The 21,260-nt window shown below is 44.5% G+C and overlaps 1 protein-coding gene across 1 annotated transcript in view; it reads left to right on the top strand.

Moving 5' to 3' along the window:
* MUC13 (mucin 13, cell surface associated) overlaps positions 1–21,260 on the top strand; it is a 774,931-nt gene that overhangs the window by 425,087 nt on the left and 328,584 nt on the right. Inside the window, exon 8 of the mRNA XM_078682060.1 lies at positions 18,443–18,501. Within this exon, the coding sequence (XP_078538186.1) occupies positions 18,443–18,501 (59 nt within the window). The remainder of the gene's footprint in view (positions 1–18,442; positions 18,502–21,260) is intronic.

The raw sequence follows: 21,260 nt of genomic DNA, 5'->3' as shown, positions 1-21,260 counted from the left end.
TTCCCTTATTTATAAAAAATTGATCAACTCCAGGTCTGATCTCCTGTTTCGCCTTAGATAGGTTTGGATTGGTGATGGGCTGGAGCTGGACGATGAGGATTGGCAGGCGGCGATCTCGTCCCCTAGGGAGGTGGCTATCCAGGCGCGTCTTAGATTTGTGCAGCTTAAAATCCTGCATAGAGTGTATGTGACTGGTCCCCGCTTGGTCCACATGGGTTTCTCTGTGGATGGTTTGTGTCGGCGTGGATGCGGTCTCCTGGGCACCTTTTTGCATATCATCTGGGAGTGCCCTGAGATAGTGCGATTCTGGACCCGTGTGCACGAGGTGATGAGTGAGGTTACGGGGGTGCGATCGATGCCAGAGGCTAGGAGATGCACACTTAATGTATGGGAACCGAACGATTACTCTGTATCGCAGCTCCGATGGGTGACCTTGGGCAATATGATCACTAAACGAGACATTGCGCAACTGTGGGGCGCCCAGGGTCCACCCGGACTTCGGAAATGGAAACAAAATATGGACTGGTGCATGTTCAGGGAAAAAACTGTATATATTTCTCGGGGGACCCCCCGCAAATGGGGGAAAATATGGACTCAGTGGAACACTTACCGTGGCGATATATGTACCCCCCCTCTCCCTGACCCAGATGTTGCACCCACGTCCCCATAACCCGATGGTTCCTCCACTTATTACTGTGTAACGTCTACATTTTGTTCCCTCTACCCCCCCCCTACGAGACTCTTTTTGATGGTATAAACGCTCACTGGTTGTCCTTCCCGCCCACACACCATGTACTGCGACGCTGTGTATATTACTGTCTGTTTTTCTCCTTTCCTTGCAAGATGTTTGTGTTCATGTTATAAAATCAATAAAAAGTTTCAAAAAAAAAAAAAATCTTGTAATCTGAATTGAGGAGGCTAATGGGCCTATGAGAATTAACATCCTTTGGGTTCTTGTCCTTTTTTACAAAGCAAACAACAATTGCCTCCTTAAAAAACGAGGGAACCTGACCGCCGTTTTTGATATAGTTAAAAAGATTTTTCAAAGGTGGGATCAATTCTTCTGGGAAAGGTTTATAAAATTCTATCAGAAACCCATCCTCCCCACATGCTTTGGCTCCAGCTGTTGATTTTATGGCAGCCAAAATCTCTGTACTTTCTAAATCTGATTTTAGATGGTCTATGAGAACAACAGATAGTCTAGGAAGATTTACATTATCGAAATACTCCCATACAGTGTCTTCCCCCACCGGATATTCCGTTGTGTAGAGCTGCTGGAAATGTTCCAAAAAGATCTGTGACATCTCGTCACTGTTTGTTGCATGTATTCTGGTCTTGGGGTTGATCACCTTCAAAACTAAAGCCGCTTCTTGTTTAGTTTTGGTAGAGCTAGCTAGCAGTTTGCCTACCATCTGACTAACTTCATATACCTTTTGTTGGTAGGATCGGGAGTTGCTAATCTCCTCTGAAACTAAACAGTTTCTCAGTGCCTTTCTAGCACTATCCAGTTGATGGGGACGTGACATAGTCCTCTGAACCTGTGCCCTTTCCTCCGCCCCCTGGAGTTCAGCTATTTTGGACCGCCGAGCTCTTGACCAAGCGGCCGAGAACGAAATAATCTGACCTCAGGCTGCGGCCATAAACCCACCCCCCCCAAACCGCAAAGGGTCCAGCCGTCTCCTTGTTGATCTTAAAATATTCTGAGATCCATTCTCTAAAACTGTCGACCCATTTTTGATCTTGGAAAAGGAGGCGATCCAGCTGCCACCTGGGTAGCTACCTTCTTACTTTGCCAATCTCTAATTCCAGCCCAACATAAGAATGGTCAGAGTAGGGGTTGATCCCAAAACCTGCCTTTAGAACAAGAAAGGATCTTCAGGTTAGAAATAAATCGGTTCGGGATGCTGTCTGGTATCTACACAAGTGACAAGTGTAGCTGTCTTTATCCATTTGGCTTTCCGCCAAGGATCTATTAGTTGGTAATCCTGCCTGATAACCTCAAAAATTCTTTTAGTAATTGGTTTCATTTGTTTTTTGTTTTTATTTGACGTATTGTTCTTTAGATCCTGTATTTAATTTAAGTCTCCCCCGATAATAATCTGTCCGGGTGCCCTCCTCAAGAGTTAATTGATTTTAACCAGACCTGAGGCGTCATCCGTAACCAAACCATAATAGTTCACAAAATTCTAAATCTTCTCCTTCAATTTCGCTGCTACCCATAGCCATCTCCCTTGTGGATCCCTACGACTTTGTTCAAACTGCCATGGCAAATTTTTAGAGAAGTAAAGAGCAACCCCTCATAGCTAGGCCTGCTTATGCGAAAAAAGCGTCCGAAAATATCCTCGGTAAATAAAGCTTAGGCGATTCAGATTTTAAATGTGTCTCTTGAAAAAACAAAACATGGGGATTAAAGGTGGTGAGCCACCTAATAAACCCACCATATTTTTGTTTGTTGGGCATGCCATTGGCATTAATTGACAAAATCCTACATTTACTAGCGATCTCTATTTCTTAAATAAGCTTGTTGTTTGCTCAATTCCTGTCTGCATCTGCTCATTTTACTCTTTTTGCTACCACAGTCCCACACACCCCACCCTCCACATATCGCCCCCCCCCTTCTACACTATTGGGTGCCATGAACCTGCACCCTAGGTGATCTACCCCCCCACACTCGGCAATGAAAGCCTTTCAATATAGAATCCCATATTCTGACATTTAGGAGTACCTCAACTTCATTTTACCATAGAGATCTCTTTTAAAAAATCTTGGGCTTCCTCAATGCATGCAGACATATGAAATTTTCCTCTAGCCACCACCCTGATCTTGGATTGTTGCGCAATAGACGCCTTGGCCCCCTGAGCTTTAAATAAATACAAGAGTTTCACAAACTCTTTATACCTACGCACCGCCGCCACAGACATATCTTCAAAGATCCGATATTTAGCCTCTTCGTTAATGGAAAACTGTCTCTGTTGGATCGCTTTAGACAGAATGTTCTCTTTCACTCGATAGTTAGCAAAGTTGGTCAGAATTGTATGAGGGAATTTAGCGTTGGGAATGGGATGAGCAGGAACTCGATGTGCCCTGGTTAACGTTACATCCCCAGTGAACTCTGGGGAGCACTTTTTGCTTAATGAAGGATTCAACCCATAAGAGATTATTTGCTCCCTCGCACCCCTCAGGAACTCCGACAATTCAAAGATTGAATCGGCATGAGTGATTCTCCCATTCTTCAAGTTTGTTCTCAAGGACAATTTTGTCTTTCGTCACTGAGTTAACTTTCTGAAGTATTGAGCTCATCTCATCCTCCAGCTGAGCAATCCTTAATTTGGCTTCTTGAAATCATGCAGGGATACCTGCCACTGCCTCTTCGATTTTTCTAAGTCGAAGATGAAGTGCGGCTATCTCGTTCTCTTGAGATTTTTTCATGTCTCGGACCTCGTCCAGTATAAGATTATGTAAGGTTTTAATTTCCAGTTGTTGTGTATTGGTTTTGCCAGTTAGAATTTTGGACTCAATTTGTTGAACTTTGCTTTTCTCACTGGCTGTTGGACCTGTCAGTTCTAGGCCGCTCTTCATTGGGGTTCGAGATGATTCCTGCAGTTGGGATTGAGACTAGCTCTCCAGCTGTTGCTTTAGGACATTTACGACAGAGGAGGATTGAGCAGGGGGCAAAGGCTGAGCTGATGGAGCCACAGGACCTGCTTGTCCATGCACCGGTTGTCCTTCCTCTAGCAAAGTCCAAGTTGTAGCCGAAGATGTTGAAGGGGTCGGGGGTGCCGAAGCTGAGACCCGAGAAGGTCGAGATAAATGTATCATCTGTAAGGAATTAATTTGCCGCTTCTTCTGACGCTGCTGTCAAGGCCATATCTAAGAGTGATGGTACTGGAGCAGCTGTAGGCTGAGTGTTTTTTTTTATAAATAGAGGAAAATCTATAGAGTTCTTCCACTCAGCTTTTTTCATCCATCATGCAGCCTCACTCGTTTTGTTGATCTGTACCTTTTCTCCAGCATTATGTCCCTCCATTAGGATTGAACCTGCGGGGTCCTCTCCCTCTTGCGGTAGCTTGCACTGTGATTCTGCCAGATCTTGCGCAGAGCTCCCAAAACTTGAGCTCATGCCTAACTGGCTTGCTGAACACACCACTTTGGAAGATGCTGATATCCCTTTTACTTGCATCAAGCTCTTTTTTGCTTTCAGCCCGGTTGCAGCATCAATTTTGGCTATTGCATTCACTTGTTTGGAGTGCCTCCCCATCTTAAACTAGGTTCTTTCAATATTCACCCAACGTACCTGGTATCCAAAGTCTTAGCTCCCCGTAGTGACCAACATATAAGATTTACCCAAGCTGGCCCGAATTCTCCACTACTAAGGGCTTTAAAATTAGTTGTAGCGTATTTGTGCAACTATTGACACTTAGTCCCTAACTCCCGGCTTGCAATTGGTCTCACTGCCAGTGTCAGAGTTCTTATGCCAGTTCTGTAGTTTAGCTAAGCTTTTAGCCCGGTACTCAATCTCCCAGTATCCAGCACCCCATTGCCGCCTTGCCTCTCCTCGCTGCTCCCATTAAGTTCCTACCAGCTTCCATGGACCTCAACCGGGATCACCTTTACGGGCTCTTCTATTCTTTCCAACTACTTTCTCTCTGTTGACACACCGTTGCCGTCCTGCTGTGCACAGAAGCACTTCAGAGCCGTTCAATCGTGCTCTTGCTGCTCCGGGTTTAAAGTGCCAGCGAAGCTCTATGGAGCCTGTGACCAGTTCAGAAATATTTTTTGGTGAACTTGATGCAGCCTTCTGATTTCTGCCCCATTCTGTTTTCCTAGTTCAGCGTTTCGGTTTTTGGCGTTTTCAGTGCCACAGCAGCAACAGTTCGCGTTCTCCAATAGTCTCCATTGCCGTGGGGGGAGCAACAATCACCTGAGGCTACACAGAGGCGGGAGTCTCCGTACCCATTCCCCAGGAACTGATGAGCCGGCACCAAGGTAAACTTAGCAAACCTATACATTTTTGAAAACTAGATATCTAGGGGCAACCAAGATGGGGTACTTGCATGTCTCTAACCAGATTGCTTTACCCAGAATTCCTTGCAAACCTCAAACTGTGACTGAAAAAACAAATTTCCCTCACATTTCTGTGATGGAGAGTTCTGTAATCTGCAGGGAGCTACAAACGTCCTTCCACACAGCATTCCCTTTGGTCTTCCAATAAAAATGGTACCTTACTTGTGTCGGTAGGCCTAGAGCCCGGGACCTTGAAATGGCCCAAAATGCAACATGGATATATCACATTTTAGCAGTCGTCGGCCCGGCTTGCTTGAATCCTGATGGAGCAGTGAGCAAGGGACTCATGTCTGAGTATACCCTGCCACACCTATAGTGGCCAAAAACGATTCAGAAATTCATTTTTGTCCACCATAAGCGTGGAAGGGTATACTCAGATGTGAGTCCCTTGCTCATTGCACCATCAGGATTCAAGCAAGCCGGGCCGACGACGCCTGAAATGGCAGAAACCGGTCCCCGGAAGCTTGTCTCCTTTCTGGTGAAGAATTGGCTTGGTAGTTTGGTCTGCCCTGTTCCCATGATGCACTGGGCCAGGGACAGACTAATTTGCATATAGCCAGGTTCTGAGCTGGGATGGGGCAGTGAGCTAAATAACGGTGATGGATCAAGCCCTGATCTTTGGACTGGGTAAGAGTGGTCTGCTTAATTCAGACACTCTGTTCATCACCACCCCCTTTTCTGAATCGTTTTTGGCCACTATAGGTGTGGCAGGGTATACTCAGACATGAGTCCCTTGCTCACTGCTCCATCAGGATTCAAGCAAGCCGGGCCGACGACGCCTGAAATGGCAGAAACCGGTCCCCGGAAGCTTGTCTCCTTTCTGGTGAAGAATTGGCTTGGTAGTTTGGTCTGCCCTGTTCCCATGATGCACTGGGCCAGGGACAGACTAATTTGCATATAGCCAGGTTCTGAGCTGGGATGGGGCAGTGAGCTAAATAACGGTGATGGATCAAGCCCTGATCTTTGGACTGGGTAAGAGTGGTCTGCTTAATTCAGACACTCTGTTCATCACCACCCCCTTTTCTAAGCTGGCACCTAGGTAAATGTAGCACACCTGTAAATTTTTTTAAACTAGACACCTAGGGGAAAAACAGAATGGGGTGCTTGCATGGCTCTCACCAGGTTGTTTTTTACCAGGATCCTTTGCAAACCTCAAACTTTGAATGAAAAAAATCATTTTCCTCACATTTCTGAGAAGGAAAGTTCTTACGCGTAACTATGGAGAAGGCTGCCAGGAGGGGCGAGGACTCCAGACCCCAGTCTGCTTTGAAGCTGCCCGACACGCTATTCCTGTGCCCGGAGGTGCATAAATGATTCCCGGGAGTACTGCAGCGCGGGCCGCATAATTTTGGAGAAGGCTGCCAGGAGGGGCAAGGACTCCACTCCTGGCCACGACTTATTATTCTTGTGCCCGCATAAATTGTTCACTTTACATCTGCCGCCAAAAAAGGTATTGTTTTACTTGCTGTTGTTTGTAGTACTGCTCTTTGTTGGCACCCTCTACTATTGACCCCGGCTTGCATTTTGAGCTCTTCATTGAGTGTCCATGGGGAATCCGAAGCCTGCTCCTGCCCCTGGTAAACCTACTTTAGATGGCTTTTCCAAACGTGGTGGAGCTAAGCAACCCTGCTACCCCTAACAGCGACGAGCTTGCCAAATTCTTCCTAGAAAATAGTAGAACCATTGAAAATGACATTCAATCCAATAAAGACCTCCAACAAACTACTGACCATAAGTCTGTTCTTTACACACAGCTCAAGGACCTTTTGAGCTCTCTGAAGAAGCTCCAAAAAACAATGCCAACTGGCACTCCTTCTCACCCATCCCGGAACACGAAATCTATAGCACCCTGCTAGTGATCAACCCTGCTAATCATTTCCCTGATCCCCTACCCCCATCTGTATTCAAAATGATAAAGACCTCTATTCTACCCCTATGGGCAAAAATTGTTAATGCCTCTCTAAGGCAAGGCTCCATACCTGACTGCCTTAAAATAGGACAGGTCACACCTATACTAAAGAAAGCCAATTCTTTCCCCACAGACCTCAACAACTATCGCCCTATATCCAACATCCCCACTCTGGCGAAACTTATTGGAAAAATGTGTACAAATTCAACTTTGCAACCACATCGAGAACTTCAACCTCCTAGACAAACACCAATCCAGCATCCGTCAAGGCCACAGTACCGAATCAGCACTCACCCACATAATGGATGACATTCTAAAAATGTTCGATCATAACGAATTGTGCCTATTGATACTTCTTGACCTATCTTCTGCTTTCAACACGGTTAAACATGACAATCTACTGTCCCTACTTGAACGAAGGATGGGCCTAACCGTTCCAGGGTTACCATGGTTCAGCTCATTCTTAAGCAACAGAACCCAAAGATTCAAGATGAAGCAATTATTCTATTCTCTCAACCATCCATGGTCACCCTTGGAGTTACACAGGGATCAGCACTATCACCAATCCTTTTTAATCTACTCATGGAACCCCTTGCTAATGTGCTGAATTCTGCAAACATTCTATATCACCTATACGTGGACGACACACAACTATATATGAAAATCTCCTCACCAGATGACTTCATCTCTCTCAACACCATTCTTCATAAAATCCAAAGTTGACTAAATGGCAACCACCTCATGCTCAACACCAAGAAAACCAAATTCCTCCTCATCTTCCCTCCCAATCACACACCCAAGATAGACTTATGGCTGAAGCATCTAACTTCCTTTGTTTGCGCCCCATACATCATTGACTCCGCAAAATCCCTGGGAGTCACCCTGGACAAACATTTAAATATGCAGGCGCAAATCTACAATGCCACTAAGGGAGCCAACCATCAGTTGAGTATCCTAAGGAAACTTAAACCCTTCCTCCCACAGACTGATCTAAAAATGGCAGTACAAGCTCTAGTGTTACCAAGACTGGACTATGGAAGCACCACTCTTTGCGGTCTTCCAAAATACAACTAGCACCGCCTAGGGCATTGCTTAACACTGCGGCAAGGCTGGTCTCCGTAATAAAAAGAAATAACCACATAACCCCGGCCTTGAAGGCTCTGAACTGGCTACCCTACGAGGCGAGAATACAACTAAAGATCGCCTACATGACACATAAAGCCCTACATAGGAACACCCCCAGCTATTTAGCACAAAAGCTAAAGCGGTCGGGAGGATGCAGACATTTGCGACGTTCGAGCTCACTACTATTAAAACCTCAATCCTTCCACAAAAAGAGAACTGGGTGCAGAGCTTTCTCAGAGAACTGGGTGCAGAGCTTTCTCAGGTATCACACCCAAGATTTGGAACATCCTTCCCCCAGATGTACGCAGAATCTCCTCCTTTACCTCGTTCAAAAAAGAAGCGAAAATGTTTCTAATGAACAAATTAACATCCTAAAACTTTAACTCTCTGATGACTATTTGCCACCGATTATATCCAAACACCAATATCTACCTCTTTTCTATTGTGTGCGATTTCCGATTGTATGTATAATGTGTTATAACAGTGTACTGTAAAGTGCTCCGATACCCCTGTGGGTAATGTTAGCTCTTTATAAAACTTTATAAATAAATAAAAATACCTCGGGTTTTGCCCAGATGGCCACTCTCATCAGCACTATTACTTTGTTTGTTGCTACAACTGAGGGGCTTGATGATATTGTGGTGCAAGACCAGCCACTTGTGTGCCCAACTAACCTAACTAACTCTGAGGCCACCAATAGCAGAGGGGGCAAGAGGAAGAGACTGGACCAGAACACCAAAGCGAAAAGACCGCAATCCAGTACCACCAATTGTGTTATCTACCCCAGCCGAGTCCAAGCCTCAAACTGTGAAATCAGCTCCAGACTAATGAGTATTATGCAAGACTTCTTGGCGGTGTTGGTCGGTGATATGTGTAGAAATGTAATATCTTCACTGAATGCATTCCCGGTCCCCATCATTAATAGACTAGGCACGGTTGAGGAAGCCTTGGCTATGCTCAGCGATTCTTTGTTGATGCAACATTCAATAAGTCCTTCTTTACCCGGCCCCTTAGGCTGCGCCACTGATAAGGCCCTTTCAACATATCTCTCACCATACCCCTCGGTTTCTGGTGGTGTGACTGATTCTTCTTGGGCTACTAGGGGTACCGCCTGTAGCTCTAGTCTAGCTAGACCTATTCATGTATCAGGGACATGCCCATGAAATTCTCTTGAAGGTACTAGTTGGGACATGCTCAGCAAGCTAGATTGGGTGGCTCTGGAAGCATGTCCGTTGGTTCTATTCAGCGCTCTGGTCCCTCCAGGAGTCATACGTTGCAATTGCCCTCTCAGGCCACTCCTTTTGTCGGGATCTTAAGAAATGTTCACCCATTAAGCAAGAGCTCTCATGAAGATCATGAGCAATTGGCCAATCAGGTCGTACATTGGGTTAACACTTGACTGGGTGGTTACCAGCTAGGTCATAAACAGTTAAACCTTGTGAGCAGAGTTCCCTGTGTGGGCAATACTCCAAAACCAGATGGTAACAACTGTATCATTATTAATCTTAACCCCTTCGACGCTGATGACGAGCTGGGCTCGTCATGAGGTAGCCTCCTCGCACGCTCATGACGAGCCCAGCTCGTCATGAAACATGGGAATCATCAAATCTCAGCACAGGAGGGGAATACCATCAGCATTGATGTGGTTAAAGATAGGTGAGTGGCAAATAACCTCTTGCCTAAGTAAAGTTCCATACACCTTGCGTCAATTGCTATTGAGGCTCTTCCACTGGGCTTTTTGTATAGACCCCAGGGGAGTCTGTCCACTCTCTTATCATCTGGGCCTACTTTGCCAACCTTTAATAGGTTTACTCCTTTTTCACAATTGGAGTTAGAGGAATTATTATTATTTTTTTTTTTAGAGTTTTATATAGCGCAAACTTGACCCGAATCGGGTATCAGAGCGCTTTACATAGCACCAGTTATGTTACATGAGGACACACATTCATTTTTGTTAGGCACGGGGAGATTACGTGATTTTCCCAGAATCACAGGATGTTTGGCGTCATTACCGAGACTCGAACCCAGATCCCCAGGTCCGAGGTCGAGCGCCCTAGCCCTTAGGCCAACTCCTCTCCCCTGACTTTCTGACATTGCTACTCGCTCTGGATCACTTGATCGACTAGCTGAGCCTGTGCAACTTGGGATTTACTTTGAATTAAGGCCCAATTTGCCTGATAGGTGCAGTCCTACTCCCACTAGGGCCATTGAAAGCCATACCACGCAACCATTATATATAGCCTCATAGAATGTTGCTGGCTTAGCCAGCAAATGGGATAGCTTAGATTATGTTTATTGAATGCCATGCTATTATATGCTTACAAGTGATGTGCCTTATTGGCCCTATTTATGTGGATGGGTATGCTACCTATCACACACCAGTAGTTGCTAGTAATGTGGGAAGGGTCAAGGGTGGTTTGAGCATGTTTGCTTCCCTTTCCTTCCCACTGACGGTATTATGGACAAAGTGTGAATCAGTATATTACCACATTATTTTGTTCCAGTGTTCTGCAACAAGACCCCTGCTGATTAATCTATATAATAAAGTTTTTGACCATGTCAAGGTGGACCTAGCGTGCACTTTACTCAAGGACATTGAGAAATGCATCAGTAATATTCACAGTGACTGCATTTTGGTACTGTTGGGGGATTTTAACTTAAATGTTTGTCAGTTCTCTCAGGAGAATATTTGTGGGTTGGAGAATGAGGCTGGGGTTCCTTTTATCCATTTTGTACATTGTCCTCTTTGTGATGAATTCAACCTGTTGTTGGCTAAATTCCACCTCCATTTCTCCTTCGATGCTCTAAGCTTGACACCAAACACTACACACACCTTTCTGGGGTGAGGTACTTTGTGCCATAATGATTTTATTCTTTTTTCTAAATCACTAAGAGATTGGGGTTTGGATTACAATCTTGCTGATTCCCCCCTTAGTAACCACAGGTTTTTCTCTCTCTCTCTACATGGCTCACTGATCTCTAGAATCTCCATAGTGGTTTATCCTACATGCTTACTATCCTCTGGGAATCGTGGGGTAATAAAAGTCATGTTCTTCATGCAGTTAGTGATTTCCACATGCTCCGATTTTTTTTATCTGTTTATCAGACGATTACACACAGGGGTGGGGTCCCGCGCTTCTCAATTGCTTTGATAAGATCTGCAGAGAAGCATTTGACCTCCTTTTGGTCCCGTACAATGGGTGACATAAGCCACCTGTAAAGTGGTTTGATGCTTCTTGCACACAGGCGCATAACCAGTTACTCGCTGCACTTAGAAATGCTCCTGGAAAACAGGATACAGAGCAGGGATGTAGAACCCTGTATCGAGACGCCCTTATAATCAGGAAGTACACAATCAGAGAGGTAGTTTCTTCATCACTGGTTCAAGAAAGTGAAATTAGGGACTGCACGCCTATTTGGGCGACACTACACCACAGTTTTTTTTAGGCCAAAAAAGATCCCGGTGTTGACAATATTATTCCCTCTAACATCTATGTCGCCCATTTTGCCAAGCTCTATGCTGACCCTTGCTTAGGGAACCAGATATCCCCAAACATATCCATTTATTTTCTTTCTTGCCTTCGACTGGCATTTTAATTATGTCCCAGCCTCCCATTAAGTCTTCTGTGGGTCCAGTTATTGAATTGGAAGAGGTTATTTGGGCTGTGGCTGGTTGTCCGGTTGGGCGTGCAGCTGGTCCAGACCATCTTTCTGCTGATATGTTAAAAACTAACATTCCACTGTGGGCTCCTTTATTGCCAAATGTCCTCAATGCCGCCTTAGTTGCTGGCCCCACTCCAGAACTGGTCACATGCAACTTTTGGTCCTATTTTGAAATAAGGTTACAAAAATGACCCCCAGTGTTATCGCCCCATCTCACTGATTAATTCCACTGCATAGATTATGGGACGAATTCTGTTGGACCGCTTGCAGCTATGGGCCGAGAAGTGTAACATACTCTCGGATCTCCAACTCTATTTCCACTCTTGCCTAGGCACAGTCAAGCAGTACTTAAATCTATATATATTAATTGTCAAATATACTGTGGCCAAGTGGGTTAAGTTGTATTTAGCTTTTATGGATTTGATTTCTGCCTTTGACTCTGTCAGTAGGTTCAAATTGTGGGGTATCATGACTGATATGTGGGTTAATATTTACATTGATAATTTCCTTAGAGATCTCCACAATGATGTGACTGCAAGCATAAGATACAGCACAGAAAGGGAACTACACCTGTTTTCAGCCTGGCAAGGGGCATACACCAGGGCTGTGTCTTGCCTCCTTTTCTATTTTTCATTTATATAAATAGCCTTAAGGATAAACTGGTAAACCTCAGGGCAGATTTTCCTCATGTAGGTGCCCTTAGTATTCCCACACTACTTTATGCAGACAACACTTTCCTAATTGCAAGTCCTGCAAATAGCTTACAACGACTGCTGGATTGTTTTTGGGAGTTTATGGTCAGTCTAGATTTTATGGTAAAGCAAAACAAGACTTGCATAATGATTTTTGGGGGAAGGAAATAGGATAATGTTTCTTTTGTAGTGAACAGCAAGAAAGTTGGCTCTGTTCCTACTTTCTCCTATCTTGGCATTCTATTTAATAAATGTCTCTCACAGGGAACCTTGAAGACCTGTAACGCTGTTGCCTTCTCCAGATTAGTGGAGGCTGTTTTCAATTTTGCCCACACACTTGATCAGAAATCCGTAAAAGAACTCTTGATGGTCTACAAAGCCACATGCTGTGATATTGCCTACTATGGGACAGGGGTGTGGGGCATTGGAGATCAAAAGATGCTTGAAAAAATCGAGAATGGTGTTCATTAACAAACTGTTAGCTGCCCCCAAAGCATTAGCTCTTTCATCTTCCACACAAAGGCAGGGATTGGCTACATAAGCTATCTCATCAAAATGCAACCCCTCCTTTTGTGGCTCAGAATCTGAACCAAAAAACAGACTTTCTTTAATACAGCTGTGCTTGCAGACTGTTAAAAACTCGACCAGTGTTTGAGTATTTTCTGACTGAAGTATATTCAGAATACTTGTTGTAGTATGGGACGGGAGGACTTGTTTATCGCTCCTAGCAATGCATCAGCCCGCTCCATTAGGACTCTAAAGAATGCATTCTTAGACGGATGGATAAAATGCAGAGTGCCGTAGATAAACCAACGGTCCAGACCTGTATGGGGATCTGTCCGATTGTTAGTCCTACGCCATAATTAGTATGGGTGGGAAATATGCACCATAAATTCGTATTGACTAGACTTAAGTTATGCACTGTGCACTTTCTTGCTGCTTTTATGTCACAAGGCCCGGGTTTTTCACACCTTCCATTGTGTCCTTGTGACGACCAGCCACCTCAAACTAACCCTACATTTTCTGTTATTCTGCATATTTTATTAGTTGCTGAGGAAATGCTATTTGCTGCCCATCCTCAGGGCGGCCAATATTAATTATTGCAAAACCTGCTAACCCTGCCCACGTTGAAGATCTACATTTCTGCTGCCATATATATATAGAACGCACCATTAAGCAGAGGTCTATTGTTATTATTTGATGTTTAATGGATCATAGGCTGATATTTAATGGACTTTGTGTATTGATTGTTGTGCTTTTTATTTATGTATTGATTGTTTTCTAATTAATTAATATTTAACTCAGATAACCTGGGTGACATTGCAGACCCTTAACCTGTCCACTCCTAAGGACGTTTTTCAAGGTTTTTGTTACTCTGGATTTTGTCTGAGCACTGTGATAGCTTTTCTGACAACTAATGTTGTATGACTGTTTTACATATTGTCATGAGATGAGATTTGTATTTTTTACGTTTTTAAGTATTTATTTTGTTTTGCACTGTGCACTTTTATGGCTCATTGAGCCGAAATAAAGTTGATTGATTGACTGACTCAAAAAAAACATTTTCGTAACATTTCTGTGATGGAAATTTCTGGGATCTGCAGGGAACACATAAGAAACACAGATGATGGACAGAATGCAGAGCAAATCAAACATTCACCCTCAGTCAAGAGGTCTGGGTTAAATCAATCGTTCTTTTGCTCACCATTCCACCTCAGTTTAGACCCATCTATATGCAAATCAGTCTTGACCCTTTGCCTCATGGAAGAGTCCAGGCCAAACTGCCAAGCCAGGACCTCCCTGGACTTTAAACAAGCATCCTGGGTCCGGTTTCGGGACATCACCCCTCATCAGCCAGGCTAGTTTGAATCCAGTGGCACAGTGAGCCCTGGGCCTACATTTGGGCATACCAGACGCACTTAGGGCGTAAAAGCAAAATACACACAGATAATGGACGGCATGCAGAGGAAATCAAACATTCCTCCCCTCATTCAAGAGATCTGGGTTATACCCATTTTTCTTTTGATCACGATGCCACCCCAGTTTAGACCCAGCCATATGCAAATTAGTCCTGACCCAGTGCCTCATGGGAACAGTCCAGCCCGAACTGCCAAGCCATGTCCTCCCTGTACCGAAAACAAGCATCCTGGGACCGGTTTCGGGCATTACCCCATATCAGCCAGGATAGCTTGAATCCAGTGGCACAGTGAGCCCGGGACCCACGTCTGGGCATACCCGGCGCACTTAGAGCGAGAAAACAAAAGACACACAGATGATGGATGGAATGAAGAACAAATCAAACATTCACCCCAGTCAAGAGATCTGGGTTAATTCCATCGTTCTTTTGCTCACCATGCCACACCTGTTTAGACCCAGCCATATGCAAATTAGTCTTGACCCAGTGCCTCATGGGAACAGTTCAGTCCGAACTGCCAAGCCAGGTCCTCCCTGGACCGAAACAAGCATACTGGGATCACAAACTTCCTTCCACCCAGCATTCCCCTAAGTCTTCCAATAAAAATGCTACTTCACTTTTGTGGGTAGACCTTATGCTCATTACAAGAAACAGCCCACAGCCCAATGTGGATACATCACTTTTTTCCCTTCAAAACTGACCCATTTTTTGAAAGTGTGTAGCTGTGGATTTTGAGCCCTAACTCAGGGGGTACCTAGAGAAACCTAGCACACCTGCACATTTTTAAAAACTAGACACCTGGGGAAATACTGGGTGGGGTGACTTGTATTGCTCTAACCAGGCTGTTTTACCCAAAATCCTTTGCAAAACTCAAACTTTGCCTAAAAATCGTATTTGCCTCACATTTCTGTGATGAGAGTTCTGGAATCTGCAGTGAGGAAAATGTCATGTTTTAGACAAAGTTTGAGGTTTGCAGTGCATTGTGGGTAAGAAACTGTTGTGGTATCCACTTGAAGCAGACCACGCTTGACTCCCCAAGTAACTAGTTTTCAGAACTGTCTGGTTCTAGTAGGTTTTCCCAAGTGGCAACCTATCCAAGCCCAAAATGTGCAGCCATTCACCATTGCAAGTGGGACGATATTGGGAGTAAGCTACACTTTCCTGGCCCATATGTAAAAACAACTCCCAAAAGAATCAAATGTCCTCTACATTGTTATTGGGATGGGATTTTTTAGTCTGCAGGGGAGCAGAGAGACTATTGAGGCTCTAAGGATAAGGGTGGGCCTGATGTTACGATGTGCAAGACCCACACCATTATTTGAAAAAATTTGTATTCCTGCCATTCAGTGGGCTTTCTGCTCCCCGGGGAAAAATTGAGGGCAACCCTCCTGTCAAACAAAACTAGTTAGAGCCCTTTTGGGGTGGGGTGGGGGTGTGGCCAATGCCAGAGTGCAACACCCACATCACTTACTTTTGCCCTGAAAGCATAATCCTCATTGTCAGTTGGACTTTCTACCCCCACAGGGGGTTGATTTGGAGTATTCTCCCCAATTGTGACAAACGTCCTATCTGTGCCGGGGAGGGTGTTAGAACGACACTATTGCCCTTTCTGGGGCAGGGTATGGCTCAATGCCTAGGTTAGGCCGCCCCCTCCTTTTATTTGTTTATCATCTGTTTTGAAATTCCTGGTGTTTAGTGGGCTTTCTACCCCTGCTGGGAGCACATTGGGGTTATTATTGCTATCTACCCCTCGGGAGGGCAGCCGGTCTATTGGGCAATGGAGAGGACAGACCCATGCCCAAGGGGGCTGCTCCCGCCCATAAATACAAGGCATAATTGCAGTCCCTGATGTCTCATGAGCTTTCTGCCTCCAGGAGGGACACATTGGGTCTAATAGCCCCCTATCCGCCCTCAAGGGGGGCATAAAGATTGTCTGGGCCCTTTTGGGGTAGGGGCACTGTCATGCCCAGTATGGGCAGCCCAACACCTGTACATTTTTTTTCAAGATTTCCCTGAGTCTAGTGGGCTCTCTGACCCTCGGTGCAGATGGGAGTAATCATCCCCTTCCACCTGCAAGGGGGGCAGAAGGACTGATGACATATTGTATGGGGTGGGGGCATGGCCATGCCCATGGTGGACAGCCCCCACCTGTACATTTTCTTTTTTTAAAGAATTTTCCCTGGCAGATAATTACCCCTTATGCCCGCTAGGGGAGCAGAAAGACTGTAAAAAAATACACAGGATTCGGGGGCTGCCAACTATGGGCATAGTAATGCCCCTACCCCCCACAAAACAAATGCGGCACCAAAGTTTCCCTGGTGTTCTAGTGGGGGATTCTGCCCCTCTGGGGGGAGGGATATTGTAGGTAGCCACCCCAATCTTGCCCCCTGGGGGCGATTGACTGGTGCCACCCTATTAGGAGTGGGGGCATGGCCATTTATGAAATCCCCCTGGTGTCTAGTGGGCTTTATGCCCCCCTGGTAGGAGGGCAGATTGGGGGTAATCTCAACTGAGGCTTTATTGAGGAGTGGGAGCAGGACCATGCCCTTAAATTCTATTTTTTTGTATCTCTGAGATATAAAGGGGGTTTTCTGCCCCCAGGTCGCGGATGGGGTAATCACAAAAGACTGAAGATTTTATTGTGGTGGGGAGAGAACAAGCCCTTGTTTAAGAGATCCCTCCCTCATATCCCTAGGGCCTAGAGGGTGAAACCCTGCTTGGGATTCACTCTCCTGTGGCAAACCCCGAGCAGTGATCCACAGAGTAGATATACCATTTGAAGGGGGAGATTCTCCCCTTTCCAGTGACACCTGTCGCAAAGCAATTAGTGCTTGGGGGCTGAGATATGCCCCCGAGCACGGATGCAGTGAGAGTAAAACGAGCCCATCGGCTCGTTTAGCTTCCACTTTTCTGTAATGACATCAGCGTGCCCAGCCTGCTGTCATCATCACTAAAGAAAATACTCAGGCTCCTTGGGATGCTCTTCCAGAGCAGCCATAGGTTAAAATACAATAAAGGGCTTCCTCTAAGCAAAGTAAAGCCTTTATTTACCTTCCAGTGTAAGCCAATGGTCAACATCTGCACTGGGGAGGTAGTGTAACCGTCGGCCATTGTCCAATGGCCACACTTAAAAGGTTAACTGCTGGTGCCCTGTGAAGTGCAAGACTCCAAAACACAAGGTGGGAGTCAATGGCTGCTTGTCTGGCTATTTAGATATTAGAAGGAGTATGAGACAGTTCTATCTAGGTTGAGGGTGAACTTCCAAAAACAGCAAGCCTTTAATATCTCAATCTGCCAGAGAAAGTGCAATATCTCAAGGTGGCTTCTCCCTCTTTTATTGTGTTAAAGCAATCTCATTCCTCTGGGTCTGGATTACCCCTTCACTATTGGGAATGCTAACGGTGAATTGTGAACTACTCTATAGGGGACTTCCGGAAAGAGGCGAACACTTGAATGCTATCATTGTTTGGAAGGATGGCAGCAGTGAAAATGACTTTTACCAAAATTGGCAAAAACGCCTACACTTATTTCAAAGACTTCCAATGTCCCTAGGCGCAACAGAATTCAAGAAAGTTTAAAGTGCTACATGACAATGTAAATTGACTGTAAATAAACCTCGTAGGGAGAAAAGGCTCCTGTAAAATTCCTGCTGGCTTAGTGCGGCGTACGACTTGGGCATCCTGGTATAGTAAGATCTCAAGCCAAGCTGTTACGATAAATGATGGAATTGGGGAAGCTGAAGTCAATGAAACAGTGGTGTTTTATTGACCATGAGATTGTTGTTAACCACATCCGGAAAATTCTGTGGCTCAGTAGGGGTCATTGATCATGATTGCTGTGTTCGTCCCCAGTCACAAGAGTTACATTGGAGCCGTGTTGTTGGAAGGACGACAGGTCTATCTGTTCTGATCAGATAATGTTTTGGTCTCCCAGAGTTGGTTATATTCGACCAATGAGCAAAACTGTCTCAAACTGTACAGTCGTTTAAATTATCATTATTTGTAAGACAGTGATTAAACTTCAAAAGTGCCCTTGACATGCAATCAGTACTCAGTGTTCACTTCTTATTTCCAGTTTGTCAAGTGCTTCGAAAACCAGACTGACTATGAACAGACGATCATAACTAAAATATCGTAAGTTGTTTTAAAATTGATTTATGACCTGAGAAATATATTTCACTTTGTTGTCAAGCTGCTTTATCTTGCACCGCTCTTCATTGCACAGTCTGTTTGCGGGGAACACAGGAAATGACTGATTGAAGTGGACAAATAACGGTATTCTTAGTTTTTTGTCTTGAGTGGAGCCCTCAGGGCAATGCAAAATGACTACTTTCCAACCATTTCTTACAATACTTGTGAAATGTATATTTTACCCAAAGTATTCCAAGAGTTTAGTTAGAATGGTCCCTAAGCCACCTGTAGTATTCTGGACAAAATCCCACTTTCACCCAATATTCTACGACCAGACCTTGAATAGTAAATTTCACTTCAAACTCAAGATGAAGATTGCCCCACAACATCTTAGAGAGCCCTCCAAGACTCCTATTGGTATTTCCTTCCAGTAGTTTGGACTAGGTGCTAGAGATTCAGGTCCCCCCTACATTACTTTGCAATACTCGTGTGACCACATTTTGAAAACCAAAAATACTGCCTCATTGCACAAACATAGAAGTAGGACTACAATTTAACATCCAGCGAGATGCACAAAATAAAGTAAAACACAGCACTCAACAACACAGCAAATAAAGAAAACGAGGCACTAAGTGGCATTAATTAAATGCAATTTCTAGGCAGAGTATCATTTGTGTTGATTAAATTGATTTCTATATAGTGTAGTAACTAATCCTGCAGTGGAACACATAAAAACTTGTTTCCTTCTGTGTTCAGTCGACCCTCTCCATGGCTGAGAGCCTCAGCTGGTATCGATGCATTCTTCTTGCTGGCTGGTGGACTGTGGGTCCTTAGCAATCTCCCTGACATTCTACCCCTCAGTCTATTGTGTAGCATCCTCCCCAGACTTGGTACCCGCCAATAACTACGCCACACAAAGAGCTTAGCATTACATGTCTTTTTTTATTTGTGTATAACTGCAAACTCAACATTCTAAACCAGCCTTCATCACATTCTGCACTAACACTTGCGTCACTGTTCTGCGTAGAATCCAAAGGGTCCAAAAGGGTTCCATCATTTCTAACTCACAAGACACTACATCTCCCTGCTGTTAAATAAATGATTTCAATTTGTTTACAAAATATACACACAGATAGACATATGCAATTACATCTCTTCAGTCAATCTTTTTGGTGCTTTAATTGTTTGACCTGATCTTGTTCTTGGAAACTGTCATCACCAATGTCCGGGATCTGGGTCAACGCTGTAGAGGCAACAGCAGTCACTGATGTTTCCAACCCATTTTCTCTTTCAACAGTTAGATTTCATGAACGATTATTTAAGTGCCTAAAATGTGAAGAGTCTTTCCCAGAGCGCCGGGCAGTCACCATGTGTTCTTTGGTAGCCACCACTTGAAAAGGTTCTGCATCAAATGGAGCATCAGAATTTCTTCTCCACATCTGTTGTGCGAGCACTCAATCTCCTTTCTTAAAGATGATGTTTTTTTCATGTCCTCCTTGGTCAGCATATGGTTTTATCTTTTGTTTGTTAACCAAGTCCTTCTTATGAGATGCTTTCTCATCTTTCTTGCTGTGATTGGGCCATTGAGGTAACTTGGTGCAGGACTTTTACGTGTGGTCGAGTGAGGTGTTGAATGAAAACAGTTTTCAAATCAAGCTTCTCAAGTGTATCACGCACCACTGCTTTCTTTAGCATACTCATAAAATGCTCAGCAAGTCTGTTGGCCTGCGGCCACAGAGGTGTACTTTTCTGATGTTTTATATTCAAATGCTCCAAGAAATCTTTGAACTCTCGACTATTGAAAGGCGAGCCATTCAATTAATTTCACTGTGGCTGGAATACCCCATGTCACAAAGATGCCAGTCTAGTCTTTAAATTAATTGTTCTTGAGTGGTAGATGAAAGATCTTCAATTAATGGAAATCATGAGTATTCATCTACAATCACCAAAATGTGATGTTCGTTGTCGAGTGGACTGAAGAAGGCAACAGATACTCTCTCTCAGGCATACTCCAGGAGATCTGACAGGTTCAAGGTGTGGTGAGTAGTTTTTGTAAAAAGGTAGTTGCATAGATGACAGGCCTTTAATTCCTTTTCAACTCTGTCATCAAGAAAAGAAAACCAGACTTGGTCTTGGAGACCTTTATTGCGGCCACGATTCCACGATGTCCGTCATGGGCCACTTCAATTATTTTCTGTTGCAGACTCTCCATAAGCAAGAATCACAACCCTCATTCTATAACTCCTTCATGGGTCATGGAAAGTTCAACCTTGACATTTTTTTATTTTTTTATTTTTATTGAAATTATTAACAGACAAAATACCAAAATACACAAGGCATAAATACCGTAGAAACATGATCACGGGTCCATGCAGGCGGCGCTCCAGCGATACAACATGTACAGTACATTCAATATCCATGATGGGGGAGGGGGTAGCGAGGAAACAATCAGTAATACAGTCAAAGTTAATACTTGGAATGTCATTTATGGGGATAAGGCAACATCGGGGAGCAAAGCGTGTGGGGGAGTGCATATATTTCCACGGTATGCGTTCCACTGTGACCAAATTCTACTCCATTTCTTGGGCCTGCCCCGTGACATATATACAGTTTTCTCCCTAAACATGCACCAGTCCATGTTCTCCTTCCATAATGATACAGTGGGCGGCCTATGGGAACCCCAGAGCTGTGCAACATCCCTTTTTGCAAGCATATTACCAAGGGTCGCCTAGTTGATCTGTGCCGTATTATAATCATTGGGT

The sequence above is a fragment of the Lissotriton helveticus genome, chromosome 3_1, assembly GCF_964261635.1.
Source record: "Lissotriton helveticus chromosome 3_1, aLisHel1.1, whole genome shotgun sequence".
Lineage (NCBI taxonomy): Eukaryota > Metazoa > Chordata > Amphibia > Caudata > Salamandridae > Lissotriton > Lissotriton helveticus.
Note: the sequence above shows the minus strand (reverse complement) of the source record. Positions and strands in the feature narration are given on the sequence as shown.